This window comes from Cnephaeus nilssonii (assembly GCF_951640355.1).
Source record: "Cnephaeus nilssonii genome assembly, chromosome: 17".
NCBI classification, from domain to species: Eukaryota; Metazoa; Chordata; class Mammalia; order Chiroptera; family Vespertilionidae; genus Cnephaeus; species Cnephaeus nilssonii.
In genome coordinates this window covers 29123146-29140651 of record NC_137088.1, presented here as the reverse complement: position 1 = coordinate 29140651, position 17506 = coordinate 29123146, and the positions used below count along the sequence as shown (strand labels likewise).

The following is a 17506-nucleotide window of genomic DNA, read 5'->3' as shown; positions in this document are numbered from 1 at the left end:
CACATCGATGTTTCTGTCTTCCCCTCTGTCTTCCACTCTCTTTAAAAATCAAAGAAAAAATATCCTCGGGTGAGAATTAAAAAAAAAAAAAGTCTAATCTCTATGTTGTGTACCTGAAACTAGTGTAATATTGTATGTCAACAGTAACTGAAAATAAATTTTTAAAAAGATATCCACTCTTAGGTACCTACCTAAAGGTAATAAAAACCTAATGTCCACACAGAGTTAAACACAAATATTCACAGTATTTTTTTTTTGTTTGAAAAGTACCATTATTGCATTGTATAAATTTGTAATCACATATATTCTTGAACAAATAATAACAAAGTATAAGATTATAATGCAACTGTCCATAGAGAGCTGGCATGTCTCCTTCATAGTACTGGTAGCACATTTTCTACCCTGCCAATCTTGTCATCTCAAAAGCCCTTTGATTCTTGCTTTATTGTTTATAGCATTAACTCTTGAGTTTATCTTCTTGTAAGCTTATCCAGTAACTTTTAAAACATTCTTCATTTTATTTTACCTTTTTTCCCCTACCTGACCAGCACTAGTTAGCTGTCTGGGCAGGGATGGGGAACCTTTTTTCTGCCAAGGGCCATTTGGATATTTATAACATCATTTGAGGGCCCTACAAAATTATCAACTTAAAAATTATCCTGCTATATTTGTTCAAACATTTAATTAACTCACCACTAATTCCTTGGCAGGGCCAGACCAAAAGATTTCGTGGGCCTTAATATGGTCTATGGACTGGACATTTCCCACCCCTGCCCTAAAGGAAAGTAACCTTGCCATAATTAATCTGCTTTTTGGCCTAGTATAACTTCCTTGTTCCTCTCCCTTCTGATTATAAAAGTTTTCATTTTGTACAGCTCCTTAGAGTTCTTTTCTGTTCATTAGTGAATTCTATCAAATATTTGTATTTTTTATATCCCTTCTCCTTTTTCACCTATTCCCCATGCCTCTTCCCTCTGGCAACCATCACTTTGTTCTATTTCTATGAGTCTGTTTTTGCTTTGTTTGTTCATTTGCTTGGCTTTTTAGATTCCATATAAATGAGATCATATGGTATTTGTCCTTCTTTGACTTACTTCACTTAGCATAATACCCTCTAGGTCCATCCATGTTGTCGCAACTGACAAGATTTCATTCTTTTTTATTGGTGGAATATTAATACAATATAATATTCCATTGTGTGTGTGTGTGTGTTTGCATATCACATTTTCTTTATCAATTAATCTATCGATGAACAACGAGGCTGCTTCCATATCTTGGCTATTGTAAATAATGTTGCGATAAACACAGAGGCGCATATATCTTTCTGAATTAGTGTTTTCATTTTCTTCAGACATATATCCAGAAATGGAAGTCCTGGGTCAAATGACAGTTCTAGTTTTAAGTTTGCGAGGAATCTCCATACTATTTTCTCTAGTGACTACACCAATTTATAATCCCACCAACAGTGCATGAGGGTTCCCTTTTCTTCACATGTTGCCAACACTTAATATTTGCTGAATTCTTAATAGCCGTTCCGAAGGTGTGAAGTGGTATCTCATTGTGGTTTTAATTTGCATTTCCCTAATAATTACTATATCCATATAATAGAATATCCTATATAATAAAAGTGTAATATGCAAATAGACCGGACAGGGGAACAACCGGTCGCTGTGACGCGCACTGACCACCAGGGGGCAGGCGCTCAACGCAGGAGCTGCCCCATGGTGATCAGTGCGCTCCCACAGGGGGAGCACCGCTTAGCCAGAAGGCGAGCCCAGCTGCAGTGGCAGGAACCTCTCCCCTCTCTGAGGCAGCACTAAGGAGCAGCGAGCTGGGCTCACGGCTGGCAAGCGCAGAGACAGTGGCGGAACCTCTCCCACCTCCACTGCAGGTGGGCGGTAAGGAGCGAGGGGTCCCGGACTGCGAGAGCCCCAGACTGCGAGAGGGATGTCTGACTGCCGGCTTAGGCCCGATCACCGGGGGGAGCAGGTCTAAGCCAGCAGTCAGACATCCCCTGAGGGGTCCCAGACTGCGAGAGGGCACAGACTAGGCTAAGGGACCCCTCCCCAAGTGAATGAATCTCATGCACCGGGCTTCTAGTTCATCAATAAAAAGGAATGTACCACTGATACACAGCATAATGTTTGTTGAGGTTCAGTCATATTGTACTAAGTGAAAAGAATCAGATGCAAAAACTGTAAAGAGAAAGCTGATCAGTGCTTGCCTTCAGCTGGGCAGGCATTGACTGCAAAAAGGCATGAGGGACCTTTTTGAAGGGAAAGGTTCTGAAACTGGATTGTGTTGATGGTTACCAAACTCTATAAATGTATTAAAAATCACTGAACTATATGCTTACAAGGGATTGATTTTATGGTTTGTAAATTACACCTCAATATATCTGCTTTTAAAAAAATATGTCAACGTCATGAAGAACAAAAACTGAGGAACTGTTCCAGTTTAAAGAATATTTAAGAGATAAGACAAGTAGAGGCAATACTTAATCCTGGATTGTATCCTAGCCAGTGAGGGAAAAAATAGCTATAGCCCTGCCAGCTTGGCTCAGTGGATAGAGCGTTGGCCTGCAGACTGAAGGGTCCCAGGTTCGATTCCAGTCAAGAGCACACACCTCGGTTGCAGGCTCGATCCCTGGTCCTGGTTGGGGTGTCTGCAGGAGGCAACCAAATGAGTTGTCTCTCTCAAGTCAATGTTTCTCTCTCTCTGTCTCTCCCCCTCCCTTCCACTCTCTCTGAAAATCAATGGAAAAATGTCCTCAGTTGAGGAGTAACCAAAGGAAAAAAAAAATAGCTAGAGAGAGCTTTATTAGGATCATTTGATGAAATCTGAATAAGGACTATGGATAAGAATAATATTGATGAATCAATGTTTAAGTTTCCTGATTTGTATTATTATACCCTTAGGAAATATACAATGAAATATTTAAGAGATAAAGAAGGCACAATCTCTAATTTACTCTCAAATTTTTCAAAAAAAATATAACATACAGATATGTAAAATATGGAGAGAGAATAATAGAGTAAATGGGCAAAATGTAAACAACAGGTGAATCTGGGTAATGGACAAATAGGAATGCCTCATACTCTTTGGCAATTTTTCTATGAAGTTTGAAATTATATCAAAATTAAGTTACAAAAAATATAACAGTACAGGCAGGAAAAAGTGAGTGGAGGTATGACAAGCAACACTAGCAAGCAATTAATTAACGCAGATCTTAAAGTCACTAAAGCCTATCCCCTGACAACAAAAGAAAACCCAACTGCCCCAGATAGCTTAGTCTATATGCCATTCTAAAATCCTGACAAGCTCTAAAATGTAGCAGTTTACTGCCACTTCTCTCAGGGCCATTCTTTCTTTCCTTCATTTCTGACACAAGCATGACTTCCAGGCGAGGGGCCAAAGTAGACCTTCCAGGCCTAAATTGTTCTAGCTAAGCCACCCCAAAAAACTATTTCTCCCCAGTAGGTTATCCCTGGAGTTCAAGTTTAGAGATTAAAAAGTAGGTTTAAGGTCTATAAAGAGGCTTCTCAACTAACAGAAGTGCTCCCACAACTAACAGAGTACCTTACACAAATTTAAACACACATTTTTAAACACACATTTTTCTGACTGATCGCAAAGGCCAGTAGCCAAGGATAAAAACCCTCATAAGCCTGCAGGACAGGGGATGACAAGAACAGCTGCCCTGATTATAAACAATGTCTGTCTGTCTCCTTCCTTCCTTCCTCTCTTTCCTCCCCTCCCTAGAAATGCTGATCTGTCTCTTTTCTAAAGTTTCCATCTGGCAGTATCTCTCCCCCTCACCCCAATCTCCCTTACTATCTCTCTCACAATATACTTCCAACTTCAAAAAACACTCTTCATTCCTTTTTTGTTTCTTTTCATTTCTTTCTCTTTAATGTAGTCTGTGTAAAGAGAAAGATATCTGAAATGTTGTTCACCAAATACTTCTGAATGGTAGGATTTGGGTGATTTCTCTTTTCTTTGTACTACATGATCTTGTTGTGTTTTAACAAAAAAAAAAAAAAAAGCAATGCATTTTTTTAAAAAATTCCTAATTCTAGCAAATCAGTTCATTTGAACCTTTTATATTCTCACCCTTGCTTTTGAAAAAAAATATTTAAGTGACTTTCTCTTATGAATGATGTTGAATTTTGTTTCCCAGATGAGTGGCCCTGTATGGGGGAAAAAACAAAAATCCTCCCCACCTACTCTCTCTTGCTTTTCATCTACCCTTCATGCCACCCCTGGTGATACAGGAGGAAGCTACCGAACAGACACAATGGGGCAGAGAACAATGAGAGATAGGAAAGCTCTGACCAGGACACAGCTTAGAGAACTAAGTCCTGTGCTGTTTTACTCTCTATTCTCTGTTGACAGGTATCTCACCAGAAAGATGTCTGCGTAGCCAGCCAAAGACTCTACTCCCTCTTGAATCCGTGCTCCCCCAGAGTCATTCAGTCCAATCACTGGCGCCCCCACTGTCATGGCCTGGTCCATGATCTGAGAGAGCAGAGAAATCTTTTGTGAGACAACTGATCCTGTTATCAAATACAGCATTTACAAAGCACCACAGTGTTTCCTGGACAATGTTCTGAGGGCACTTTTCAAAACAGAGTAGCACTGGCTTCATTCCCATGATGATTGGGTATCATCATGGAAGACAGAGAACCATATTTTAAAGGGCTAAAGACACCCAAACATCCAAGTGCCAAAGCACTTCCCATTAGCAGGGGATAATACTTGTCATGGCATTTCTAGAGCCATAGGCTGAGGCTATAGCCATGCACCACAGAACGATATTTAGTCAATGATGGACCACATATAATCCCGTAAGATTATAATAAAGCGGAAAAATTCCTATTGTCCAGTGATGTCATAGTTGTTGTAATGTGATAGCACAATGCATTACTCAAGTGTTTATAGTGATGCTGGTGTAAGTGCCAGTCCTATAAAAGTATAGTACCACAGCCCTGGTCAGTGTTCCCAGTGGTTAGAGCATCGGCCCAAACACCGAAGTGTCTCGGGTCCAATTCCCGGACAAGGGCGCATACCTGGGTTACAGGTTTGATTCCAGCCAGGGAGCATGTGGGAGACAACCAATGTGTCTCTCTCACATTGATGTTCTGTGTATTTTTTCTCTCCCCCACGCCCACTCTCTGTAAAAAAATCAATCCTCCAGTGAGGATTAACAACAACAAAAAAGTATAGTACAGCACATAATACTTGATAATGAATGACTATGGCACTGGCTTATGTATTTACTATACTATACTTTTTTAAAAATCTTTATTGTTGATACTATATCTTTTATCATTATTTTAGCATGTACTCTTATTCTTTAAAAAAAAAGTTTGCTGTAAAACAGTAAGCTGTGTTACACCGGCAGCAGCTTCATACATCTTGTGCTTGACGTGTCTCTTGATTGTATAATTTTTCTCTTGTGTTTGATTTAATCTCATGTTGTTTTGTACAATAACATGCTGTGCAGGCTTGTAGCCTAGGAGCAATAGGCTATACCAGTGGTCGACAAACTCATTAGTCAACAGAGCCAAATATCAACAGTACAATGATTGAAATTTCTTTTGAGAGCCAAATTTTTTAAACTTAAACTTCTTCTAACGCCACTTCTTCAAAAGAGACTCGCCCAGGCCGTGGTATTTTGTGGAAGAGCCACACTCAAGGGGCCAAAAAGCCGCATGTGGCTCACGAGCCGCAGTTTGCCGACCATGGGACTATACCGTATGGCCTAGGTGTGTAGTAGGCTATGCCATCTAGATTTGTGTAAGTACATTCTGATGTTCATACAACAAAACCGACTAACATAATGAACAACATAAACTGATGAACAAAAACAGATCCAGAGACAGAGAAACATCAATCAGAACGTCAAACCTCAGGGAAGGTAGGGGACTGGGGGGTTAAGGGAGAGAGATCAACCAAAGGACTTATATGCATGCATATAAACCTAACCAATGGACACAGACAACAGGGGGGTGGGGGCATGAATGGGGGGTGGGAGGTAATGGGGGAATAAGGACACATATGTAATACCTTAATCAAAAAAAAATACCTTAATCAATAAAGAAATTAAAAAAAAAAAAACAACAACGCATTTCTCAGAACACCGCCCATTGTTAAGTGGCACGTGACTGTAATATTTTTAAGCAGCCAGTTGTGTTTCCAGTTACTCGTTTGAAAGAACAGATAGACAGAATGGCAAAGTAGTGTTTTCATGAAAGTAAATGTGGACCCATCTGTTAACCTGAGGCCGGGCTCAGGCCTGCTTTTACTTCCGAGACAGATTACCCTCATGCGTTAGTAGCTGACAGGCTAATGAGCAATATTCCTAACAGCCCTTGACAGTTTACAAAGCACTCTGACTTCCATTATCTCACTTAACAATTGTAACAGAGGCAGTAAAAGAGAAAAATTAGAAGGTTTAAAAGTTAAGTGATTGGCTCAAGGTCTCAGGAGTAATAAATGGCAGGATCATGTCTAGAATCCAAGTGTTCCATTACATAGGAAAGCCCTGACTAGCTACTAATAGTCAACTCTACTTTTACTCCAAAATTCTCTAAATATGATCTACACTTTTATTCATCTCCAGAGCATCTCATCTCTAGCACTGTTATTAAAACACCATCATGTAATCCTTGCAATGCTCTTTATCTTTTAGCATCTGGACTCTCCACCGAGACCATAGGGTCCTCAGAACCTCAAGGCATCTGTGAAAGGATTTGAGGGACTCAATGAACTTGGATGGGGAAAAAATTTACATCTTTATCTTTATTACCTTTACCCAATCTTTAGCATTTCCTTCAATTATGAATACAGACCAAAAAACACATAAGTACTAGCAATACCTGTGACTTTGTCACTAATAGCAACCACAGATATTTCTGTGTCACATTCAAGTTGTTGCAAATATCTTGAAATATTTTTATTCATGCCTATTTGAAATTATAGCACATTAGACCCACTGCTAAATCTTATTTAATGCATTAATAAAGCACATATATTACAAATGTGATTTTTTAAAATTTTTATTTTTAATCTTTTGTAGTCCTACGCATTTTATTTGAAGGATGTAAAACAATGAGAGTCCAGACTTCAACAGCCTGCCAAAGAGATCCATAGTACAAAAAATATTAAGAACTCCTGCCCTGGACTGAAGGCACCATATCTTTCTTACCTCTGCCCCATCCCACATACTCAGTGTCTTGCACCCCAAAGATACTCAATTATGTACTACGTAACTGAGGAAAGTACTGGGTTTGTTGTTACTATTAAATACTTACTTTGCAGATCTTTTGGGCATGTGCTCCTGACAGACTGCCTCCAAAAACTGTAAAATCCTAAAAAGTAAACAAATCAACAAATAAAATATAGTGACTAACCAGAGATGAAGAGCCAGTAGTAGGAGGAAATAAAAAATTCATAGATAAAGTTTTTAAAGGATTTCCAGAAGTTAAAAAAAATTTTAAGTCTGATTTATAAATTAACCCACAGAATAGTGAATATATACTATTTTTTTTAATTGATTTGAGAGAGAAACATCGATTTGTTGTTCCACTCATTTATGCATTCATTGGTTGATTCTTGTATGTGCCCTGACTGGGGATCAAACTCACAACCTTGGCATATGGAGACAATGCTCCAACCAACTGAGCCAACCGGCAGAACACAATAGTGAATGTCTTTAAGGGAGTAAATATACTTTCGAGAGCAAAAGACCTAGTCTTTGTTCTACAAAAATCATCTGTAGCTCTGAGGAAAGGAAAAATTTTCATACAGAATTAAAAATCAGATTCTATGGAAAAGTGAATCAGAGCCCTCAATGCTTCTTTTGCTTATGGATTTTCATTACCTTCTGATGTGAAGGGCTTCTTTGTAGAAATGACCCCCTTCCTAAACACCCCTCCAAAAGACAGTGGTGATTTAAAAACACATGATGGCCAAAAAAGGAAGAGGAAACAACAGAAAAGAAACTGGACAAGTTTGAACTGAAAGCACAAGAAGCCCTAACCAGTTTGGCTCAGTGGGTAGAGAATCGGCCTGTGGACTGAAGGGTGCCGGGTTCGATTCTGGTCAAGGGCATGTACCTCGGTTGTAGGCTCCTGCCAGGCCCGGGCCCTGGTCAGGGCACGGGCAGGAAGCAGCCAATCAATGTTTCTCTCTCATATCGATAGTTCTCTGTCTTTCCCTCTCTCTTCCACTCTTTCTAAAAATCAATGGAAAAATATCCTCAGGTGAGGATTAAAAATAAATAAATAAATAAATGTAAAAAAGAGGGAACCATTTGAAAAAAAAAGAAAGCACAAATAGAAGCCTATGCACCTGCCCAGGGAGTAACCATAAGGGAGGGACAATCCAGGAACCCTGGAAAGTGTGTGGGGAGGGGGGCGCAAATTAATACAAAGTCTGTGTTAGGATCAGTTACACCCCACAGGGCCTCATGTTCACTTTGAGAGAAGGCTTTATTCTCTAAATAAATTTAACCAGAAGGGGCTCTGGCCAGGTGGCTGGGTTGATTGCAGCGTCATCCCATGCACCAAAAGGTTGTGGGTTCAATTCCCAGTTGGGGCATGTATGGAAAGCAACCAATCAATGTTTCTCTGTATATCTATCTATCTATCTCCCCCCACCCCCCTTCCTCTCTCTATAAAATCAATTTTTAAAAAAAACAACAACATCCGCACATGAGGATTAAAAAATAAATGAGAGAAAGTTAATTTAACCAGAGGAGTTCTGGACTCACAATCACCAGCAACAAACGAAGAAAAAGGTGAAACTGAAAACAGGTGAGATTAGGAGCCTGTAACACCAAGCATGTCAAATTCAAAGGCTAACATGGGCCAAATAAACAAGGTTTAACCTTTTGCACTCGCTTGCTTTTTTCTCTATTCCTTTATTCTAATGCTAACCGTGTCGAGTCACACTCGACATCCGAGTGCAAAAGGTTAAGTTTGTGTGGGCCACAAAAAAACAAAAGCTTCAATTTTCATAGAAAGGTAGATTTATTTCAATAGAGACATGCTGAATACAAAGGGCTGAAATAAATGACTAATCGTTAACATAAAATAGAACATTTTAATAAAAATTAATATTTTTCTCAAACATTAACTTACTAGACACTGAATAACTGCACAATAAGCGTAATGCAAATAAACCTATTTTTCTTGTTCTCCGAAAGCAAAATATTTCCTGTTGCGCACACCAAACAAGTCAGTCCAAGACTAATGATGTGACAATCAGCTGCTAAAATATTCGCTGCTAGTATTAGTAGAGAGAAATGGTGCGCCTGCACGTAAGGCGCGTAAAGGAAATGAATGCAACACGATATTAGTAATCGGTCATTAGAGAACACTGTAGTTCATTATTAATAATTATGTATAACAGGATACTGTAAAAATTAAGTTGCAAAATTTTTATTAAAACGTTTCTTACATACCGTTATATTGGCCGGGCCGCAAAAATATTAGTTGTGGGCCACATGCAGCCCGTAGGCCGCAAGTTTGACATGCTTGCTGTACACTAAATGATGAACGAGCACTGGCCCCTCCTTTCCCCCTACGCCCCTCCCCAGAAAACACACCTACAGCCAATTCTCAGGTAAGAGACTGAGGCTGTTACTGTGGAAAAACAGAAGCTCCCCAGAAAAAATGCCTACAGATATTGAGGCAAGATAGTAAGACACTAGGAAAATTCCCTGGCAACTGGAATAGGGAAACTGGGACAGATGGCTGAACAACTGGCCAAGTAATTTACAGCCAGATACAGAAGATCACCTACCTAGAGATAACATCTAGGTAGGCCTCAGTTGTATTTCAGCCCCAGGCCATGAAAAGCAGCAAAACCAGGTGAGAGACACCAGGACCAACTACAACTATGATGACTAATAACCCCGTGCCCTAGCACCAACCAATCAGTGGAGACCACGACCCTGAAAGGATACACCTGGAAAAGCTGATGAACATTCTATTGAGATCCTTCCCTAAGATCTCCCCTAAACACCCAGCTTTTCAAAACCTTCAAAATGAAGGTCCCAGAGCTCTCTCGCCCTCCCTAGAGTACGCCCACACCTTTCCCTTTCCCCTCTTCTTCCCCCACAGATGAGCATCCCCTAAACTAACTCTAAGGGACTCCTTGAGACTTACAACCAGCGGAGCAATAGGCAGCTGCAGCTCGTCCAGGGCTAACCCCCAAACCTGTCTCCAAGACCCCCTTTTCTTTGACTTCTCATTTCTTTCCTATAACATTTCTAAAAACGCAAAGCAGCCCCGCCTAGACTTCTCCTATAGCTTCTTCTATCCTAAACCCTTCCTTGTTTCAGCTTTTTCCTCCCTTTCATTCTCTCAAAAAAAAAAAAAAGAAAAGAAAAAGAAAAATTCAGTGGATTGAAACAACATAAATTTATTACCTTACAGTTCTGTAATTTAAAAGTCCCACGCGGGTGGCTCAGTTGGTTGGAGCTCGTCCCCATACACCAAAAGGTTGTGGGTTCGCTTCCCAGCCAGAGATATCTAGGTTGCTGGTTCAATCCTGGTCAGGGCGAGTACGGGAGGCAACTGATTGATGTTTCTCTCTCACATCCATGTTTGTCTCTCTCTCTCTCTCTCTCTCTCTCTCTCTCAAATCAATTATAAATAAATAAAGAAATGCCCTACATGGGTCTCACTGGGTTAAAATCAAGGCTAGCAGGGCTATGCTCCTTTCTGGAGGCGCCAGGGAATAATCTGTTGTGTGTTGTTGTTTTGTCTTCTCCAGCTTTTAGAGATCTTCCATATTCCTTTGCTCATGACCCCCTCTTCTAAGCCATCTTCTAAGCCAGTAACTACAGGTCAAGGCCTTCTCCCATCTCCTATGCCTCCTTCTCTGCTTCTCTCTTCCACTTTTAAGGACACTTATGGTTACACTGGGCCCACCTGGATAACCCAGGCTACTCTATTTTAAGGTCAGCTGATTAGCAACATTAATTCCACCTACAAGATTAATTCCCCTTTGCCAGGTAAGGTAACATATTCACAGGTTTCAGGGATTAGGACTTGGATATCTTTGGAGGCCATATTCTGCCCACCATATTCTCCTATGGTCTTAATGTGAAGAAACTGTATGTGTTTTGATTCAGCCTGATAAAACTGGTTTGAACATTTTCATGAAAGCCAAAAACGCCCGTGGTTCTGAGAGTCAAGTCCCCTCCACCCAGGCTGCATCAAGGTCTCTCAGGTCCACACACCCTACCCAGGACATAGCTGCCCTCCAGATACATAATCAACCTGCCAAGACTTACAAGATTACTGACCTGTGATCCTCCCCCAAAGAGACTAGGGATCTGTCTCCCTAAGAAAAACACTAAGTATAATATTATGTACATATGCACTGAAAAAGAGAAAGTAAATCCCTCATCTGTCCCAAACTACATGCAAGTTTCCCAGGACTGTTTTCTCTTCACATGTTTTGCTTGCTCCTGGCTCTGCCCTGGAGGAAAGCTCCAGCTCTTGCAGTTATGAAATACCTGACTGAAGATGTAAACCAATCTTCCGTTGATTCGGCCACGTCCAGTGACAACACTGTCTCCAGGAAACTACCAAAAAAATTTTTAAAGTAAAGGTTAAAAAACACAAATGTTTCTTTTAATACATTTAGTAATTATGACCCAATGAAAGATGCTCCCCAAAAAAACACCCCAAATTCTTTAAAATTCCATATGAATTAGGAACACAAAGGAATATCCCTTCCCCTCCTCAGCTAGTACTAAGCTACTGCTTTAACAGAAATGGAGGGTGCCAATAGTCTTAGGCCTCATCTCCTTCCTAAAAGCAGAATTATCAATAGACCCTCTAGGGCTGTCACTACCAAATGCTAACAGGAAGGAAAAAGACATAAAAAAACATGGCAACTTCTACAAATCCCCACACCCCACCCACAAACCTTAAAAGGGCAAACCTATCATTTTGCTTGGAATCCTTGCAATCACTGTGTGGCCCATAATAGCCCAAATGGAGCCAGCTGGTTTGATGCCAAGTTTACAAACCTTTGGTCTCAAACACTATATGCAGACCTGAAGAGAGCTGACCAAAGCGAGCCCAAAGAACTCTGCACACTCATGGAGAACACTCAATTGAAGGAAGAAGTGTCAGTGACTCTGACCTCAAAAACTCCAAGGCAGACAAAGAGAAAAAAAGAAAAGAAAAACTCCAAGGCATAAACTTAGTGTGTGAGAGGCAAGCGGTCAGTCTCTAAGGGTCTCTGATGCCTAGTCATATCAGAATGCAACTAAAAGATTTTCTCACCTTTCCTTCCAAGTTTGTCGTTCTATACATGTGAGAACTCTGAACCCACAACCAGAGCCTTAGGAACTGAGCCAGAGTCCCACTGCACAAGGTATTAGCAGTCCACTCACATGCCTTCATCTGCAGACAAAGGTTAAGTGGGGGACCTGGAGGCCACAGGAGTGCCTCTCCAGAGGCATTCGTGCATTCTAGGGCCCTAAAGCATGAAAATGTTTCAATGTATCCTGAGTCCCAGAAGAATTTCATTAATCTAGTGCAGCCATTGTCAAGTGGTTGTACAGCAAAAATTTTTAAAACATGCTATACCTGACTATTTAATCAGGGGCACTGACCTTTTTTCCCTTAGACTGTCAAAAAAAAAAAAAAATGACAACAGCCAACACAACAATAGCTGTCCAGTGTGAATGAATCAAAATTATACCTATATTTTGTCAGATCAGCAAAAAATACAACATTTTTTTGGTGTGCCTCAGAATTTTAGTAATGAGTTTATGGGTGACATGAGATGAAAAAGGTTGAAAATCGTTGGGTAGGCCAGCAAGGCCACAGCAGGAAAGTACAACTTGGAGGCTCACAACACCATTGTGAACAGATACCTTATTCTTATCAGCAGCCATTCCGAAATCTGCACATCTGTGTTCCACAAACATGTCGCTTTCAACAAAACTGTCAGGGTCCAACAAGAGACTGATCCGTTCTCTAGCTGTTAGCTTTCCCTAAAATGCAACAAAAATCATTCAGTGATATCATCATAGACAAAGTCAGTAAGCAAGGAGTGCTCAAAGGAGGGTCAGGAGAACAGGTTTTGCCCCTTCACCTCAAGTGAAAGCCTATATTCCATCAACCTAAGAGACAGGTGTTATCAGTAGACTTCACCGGGACCACACTATGACACCCACTGGCACCAGCCAAGGCGGGTGCGATGCAATTGGTCGGGCTGGCCATCGCCCCATGATCACCCAGCAGAGGGAGGCCCAGGCCACCGGTCAGGGTGCCTGTGGATGGAGGGAAGCAGGTGCCGACAGCCGGGGAAAGAAAGGCCTACTCTTGCATGAATTTCATGCATCGGGCCTCTAGTATATAAAAAGAAAGAAACTGTCACCTTTAGACCCTTGTCAAATGGGAATTTTACAACATCTAACTCAACACTCAATTCACACTCACAGGGCTGGTTCAAATCTCCTCACTGAAGATCCCAGGCTTCCACCCTAGTCACCTCCCCCACACTTGTGAGTTATGCTTCAGTGCCCTTCACCTCTAAAAATGCCACTTCTGCACTTTCCAGGTTGGTTATTTAATTCATCCAGCAAATCGGTCCAGACACACACACACGTCAGGGACCCAGTACGCGAGTCTAGTTTGAAGTCCCAGATAACCAACTGATCTGGACCTGTTTCCTCTGCTCCTCAATGGCCCACCCAGCATATCTCCATCAACGCCTGGGCAGTGGGTAGCAGTGTCTAGGATGCTCACTCCAGCCAAAGATATAAACTAACATGAACACCCCCAGAAAAAACACCTACTTTCGAAGTGTGCCTTTCCTACCCAGCAGGTCGATGCACGCGGAGACCCCGAGATCCTAAAGGGGCGTAGCTGGTGTTCTGGGGACAAAGTCCCACTAGTTCCCTGCATGCATGCACCACACACCCCACCCCCAGGTTAATGTAAGCGTTTGCTTATGTTACTTCCCCTGCCACCTGTCTTGATTTTACTGCTTCCATAATGGAGCAAGAACCATTCTTTCATGGGGCATGAGAAGAATAAGTATAATTTTTAAAAAAATGAAGTGCCTATCATTGCTTCACTATCTCTATTTTAACAATAAGATTGTGAGGGGAGAATTATTACTATCCTCTGTTTAGAATAACTTGACTCCTAGAGATTAGTAACTTGTCCAAACGTTTACAGCTGTTGAGTGGAGAGCCAGGTCCGCCTCACAAACATTCCAAGGGGAAGCAGAAAAGTGATAAAGCACAACCGGGCTCTGGGGGAAGGCAACAAGTCCCCAAGGTGAACATTCTCGACCCCGCCTCTCCTCAGCTTTGCACGGATTGGCTGGGAGGCCTCGGGCGCCGGGAGCAGGGCGCGCTGTGATAGGCCGCGAACGCCGGGGCGGGACGGCCTCGGTCCCCTCCGGACTTACTCGCTTGTGCTGCGCGTCAATGCGGCGCTGGCCCCCTCCCATCAGCGCGGCGCGGCGCTTGTCCTCTATGCGCTCGTTAATGGAGACGGGCTGGCTGCACAGGCTGCGGACTGCGGCCCGGAGGCCGCGCACCCCAACGCTGAGCCTTGCTCCAGCCGCCGCCACGCGCATGGCCGCCGCCACGCGCATTGCCATCGCCATGTTTGTTCCGCCGGCGCGCCCCCAACCAGCGACCTGCGTACGCAAGCGCGTGGCCGAGCGTCCGTGTAGCGGGGTCTGCGCCTGCGCAACGTCAGCGGGGACGTAGGGAGGCTGGGTTGGAATGCCGAGCGTGCGTGGGCGGCAGGCCTTAGATTTCCAGATCCCAGGCCGCCCTGCAGCGTCGCCCAGAGAATTGGGAACGGTCCTCTGATCTCGTACCCTCCTGGCCACACGCAGAAGACCTTGGTCCTTGTTCTCCTCTGACTACCTAGACCTCTAGTTTTTCTCATCCCACTTGCTCCAGGAAATAGATAAGGAATTAGCCAGCATTTATTGAACAGTGGACCAGGTGAGGCATGAAGCACTTACTTGAATTAGCTTGTTATCCTCATTCCACAGATGAAGTCAATGAAATAACAGAGTTAGAGTGATTTGATCAAGGCTAAAGAGGTGGCGGGGCCAGGATTCAGACACCGGGATGTGCTGTGTGCCCGTTATTGATCACAGGTCGCCTAACTTCTAGGGCAGTGATGGCGAACCTATGACACGCGTGTCAGCACTGACACGTGTAGCCATTTCTGATGACACGCGGCCGCATGCCGAGGATGAAACATTTGCTGCTCCTGAGGATGAAACATTTGCGACTAGAGTCTTGGAGTTAGTTTTTTCCTCAAAGTGACACACTACCCGAGTTATGCTCAGTTTTTTGGCGAAGTTTGACACACCAAGCTCAAAAGGTTGCCCACCACTGTCTAGGGAGTGGTTCTCCAAGTGTGGGGCCCAGCGGCTTCAGCCTCACCGAGGAAAGAGCTGGAAATACAAACTTTCAAATTCTCAGACTCCACACCAGACCTACTGAATTGCAAGTTCTGGGGGTGCAACCAGCCATCTGTTTCAACAGATGACCTCTAGATGATTTTTGATGCTTTCTAGACTTTGACAGTCACTTCTCAGGGGATTTAGCACTGAACTGTTGGGAATCTGTCCTTATTGCCTTCCCCCAAGAGGCCGGTAATGTTAATGCAATTCAATTCAGCAAACATTTTAGAAATTTTGAGCACCTGCTTTGTGCGGAGAACTAACCACCAGTATTTATTATGCTTCCTGGACTAGGAATTGTTCACCTAGCTATTCAGGGAAGATGAGGGTCCAAGGCCTCAAGTCATGTAGCTGGACAAAGTTCACTTGCATCTGTCTGACTCCATAGTGGGTGCTCTTGGCTCTACGTTTGGGTCCCTGTTTAAGGACAAGGGACTGACCTGGTAGCACAGGGGAGAATATGGGCAAGTCTGGGTGTAGCAAGGAGAGTATCTCTGAGAAGGTAATTGCATGCGAGGGAATATCAGCAGTGTGAGCAAAGGCCTGGCATGTTCAGATTTGCACGCGTGTGCACACACATACACACACACACACACACACGGCTGTGTCCCCAGCTTTTGGAGGAACCATGGTAAATGAGAATGGAAAGTGATAATGGAGTTAGATTGTGAAGAATTTTACCATGTTCAGAAATTGGGACTTGATTGGGGCTGGGGGCAGTGGGACTCTTTGGTCCTAAAGTGCTTTGTAGATCCTCCCCTATGGCACATCTTAACACCATGTTAAGATTGTTTAGCTCTCTCCCCAGCTAGATTTCTAAGCCAGAGGGCAGGAACCATGGCTGGCTTACTCACCCCTGGTGCCCCTGCAACTGGAACAAGTCCCAACACATAGGAGGCCTTCAGAATGTATTTGTGGAACTGAATTGAGCTAGCACATAGGCAATTGCATATGGCTCTGGAGGTTTTCTCCTTGCAACTATGCCTGCTCTTCTACACCTATGACACCTTCCTCATGTATCATCTCCTTAAGGCAGTCTACCCCGATCCCCTCTCTGCCTGGATTAGGGTAAGTATTGGTTCCTCAGGGAGACAAGGATTTTTTTTTTCTTATTTAACTTTGAATAACCAGTGCATAGCAGAAAGCCCAACACAGGAGGGATCCATAAACGACTGTTTTGTTTTTATTTAATCCACCCAAGGATATTTTTCCATTGATTTTTAAAGAGGAAAAGACAGACAGAAATATTTATGTGTTAGAAGCACATCAATCAGTTGCCTCCTGCACATGCCCCACCAGGGCCCGGGCCGGGGAAGAACCTGCAACCTCAGTACATGCCTTTGAAACTGAAATCAAACCCAGGACCCTTCAGTCCACAAGCCAACGTTCTATCCATTGAACAAAACCAGATCCTCCAAGAAGCTGAAGCCCAGATAGGACTGACTTTGTAAGAAATGTATTCGGGTGAATGCCTGTGAGGGAACATGGGAAGAGAGCCAGAGGAGTCTGGGAGAGTCTTCAAACTGTGATTATAAGGTAAATCTGCCCCTGACTGAAGGAGAGAGGGAAGAATAGAAGGCAGGCCCAGTGTAAGCATCTTAGACTGTAGAGCAGGTTAAGGAAAATTGAACAAGACCATCATGGAATCTTGGAGCAAAGTCACCTGCCAGATGAGCCCCACATCTCCCAGGAAGGGGCCTGCTTCAGTTTCCCTGCCACACTCAGTCATTGGCTGGGATGCATGGCCTCAGAGCAAATCCAGCCATAGGTTTCAGAGACCAGCAGCTGGGGGGTGTGGTTGATTACACTCCTTGCAGTTGGAGATCTGAGACATACATTCTCATGGCCACCAAAGTCTACCTTTTGCCCCACACAGATGTACCACTCTGCACAGGTCTGGGAAGCAGTTCCTCCCTGGATCCTGTGGGCTTTGTTCTGAGAGGAAACTCAGAAGAGGGTTGTTAGTGGAACAAACTCTGTTGATGCAGTTGATCTCAGAGCCACACCTGGTATTATCCTCTCCCTCCTTTAC

General features: G+C 43.0%; 1 protein-coding gene across 1 annotated transcript in view; it reads right to left on the bottom strand.

Moving 5' to 3' along the window:
• PCCB (propionyl-CoA carboxylase subunit beta) overlaps positions 1–14700 on the bottom strand; it is a 77356-nt gene extending 62656 nt beyond the window's left edge. Inside the window, exons 1-5 of the mRNA XM_079795463.1 lie at positions 14455–14700; positions 12908–13027; positions 11534–11602; positions 7317–7373; positions 4405–4518 (exon numbers count right to left, since the gene is read on the bottom strand). Of these exons, the coding sequence (XP_079651589.1) occupies positions 4405–4518; positions 7317–7373; positions 11534–11602; positions 12908–13027; positions 14455–14655 (561 nt within the window). The 5' untranslated portion in view covers positions 14656–14700. The remainder of the gene's footprint in view (positions 1–4404; positions 4519–7316; positions 7374–11533; positions 11603–12907; positions 13028–14454) is intronic.
• Positions 14701–17506: the final 2806 nt, after the last annotated feature.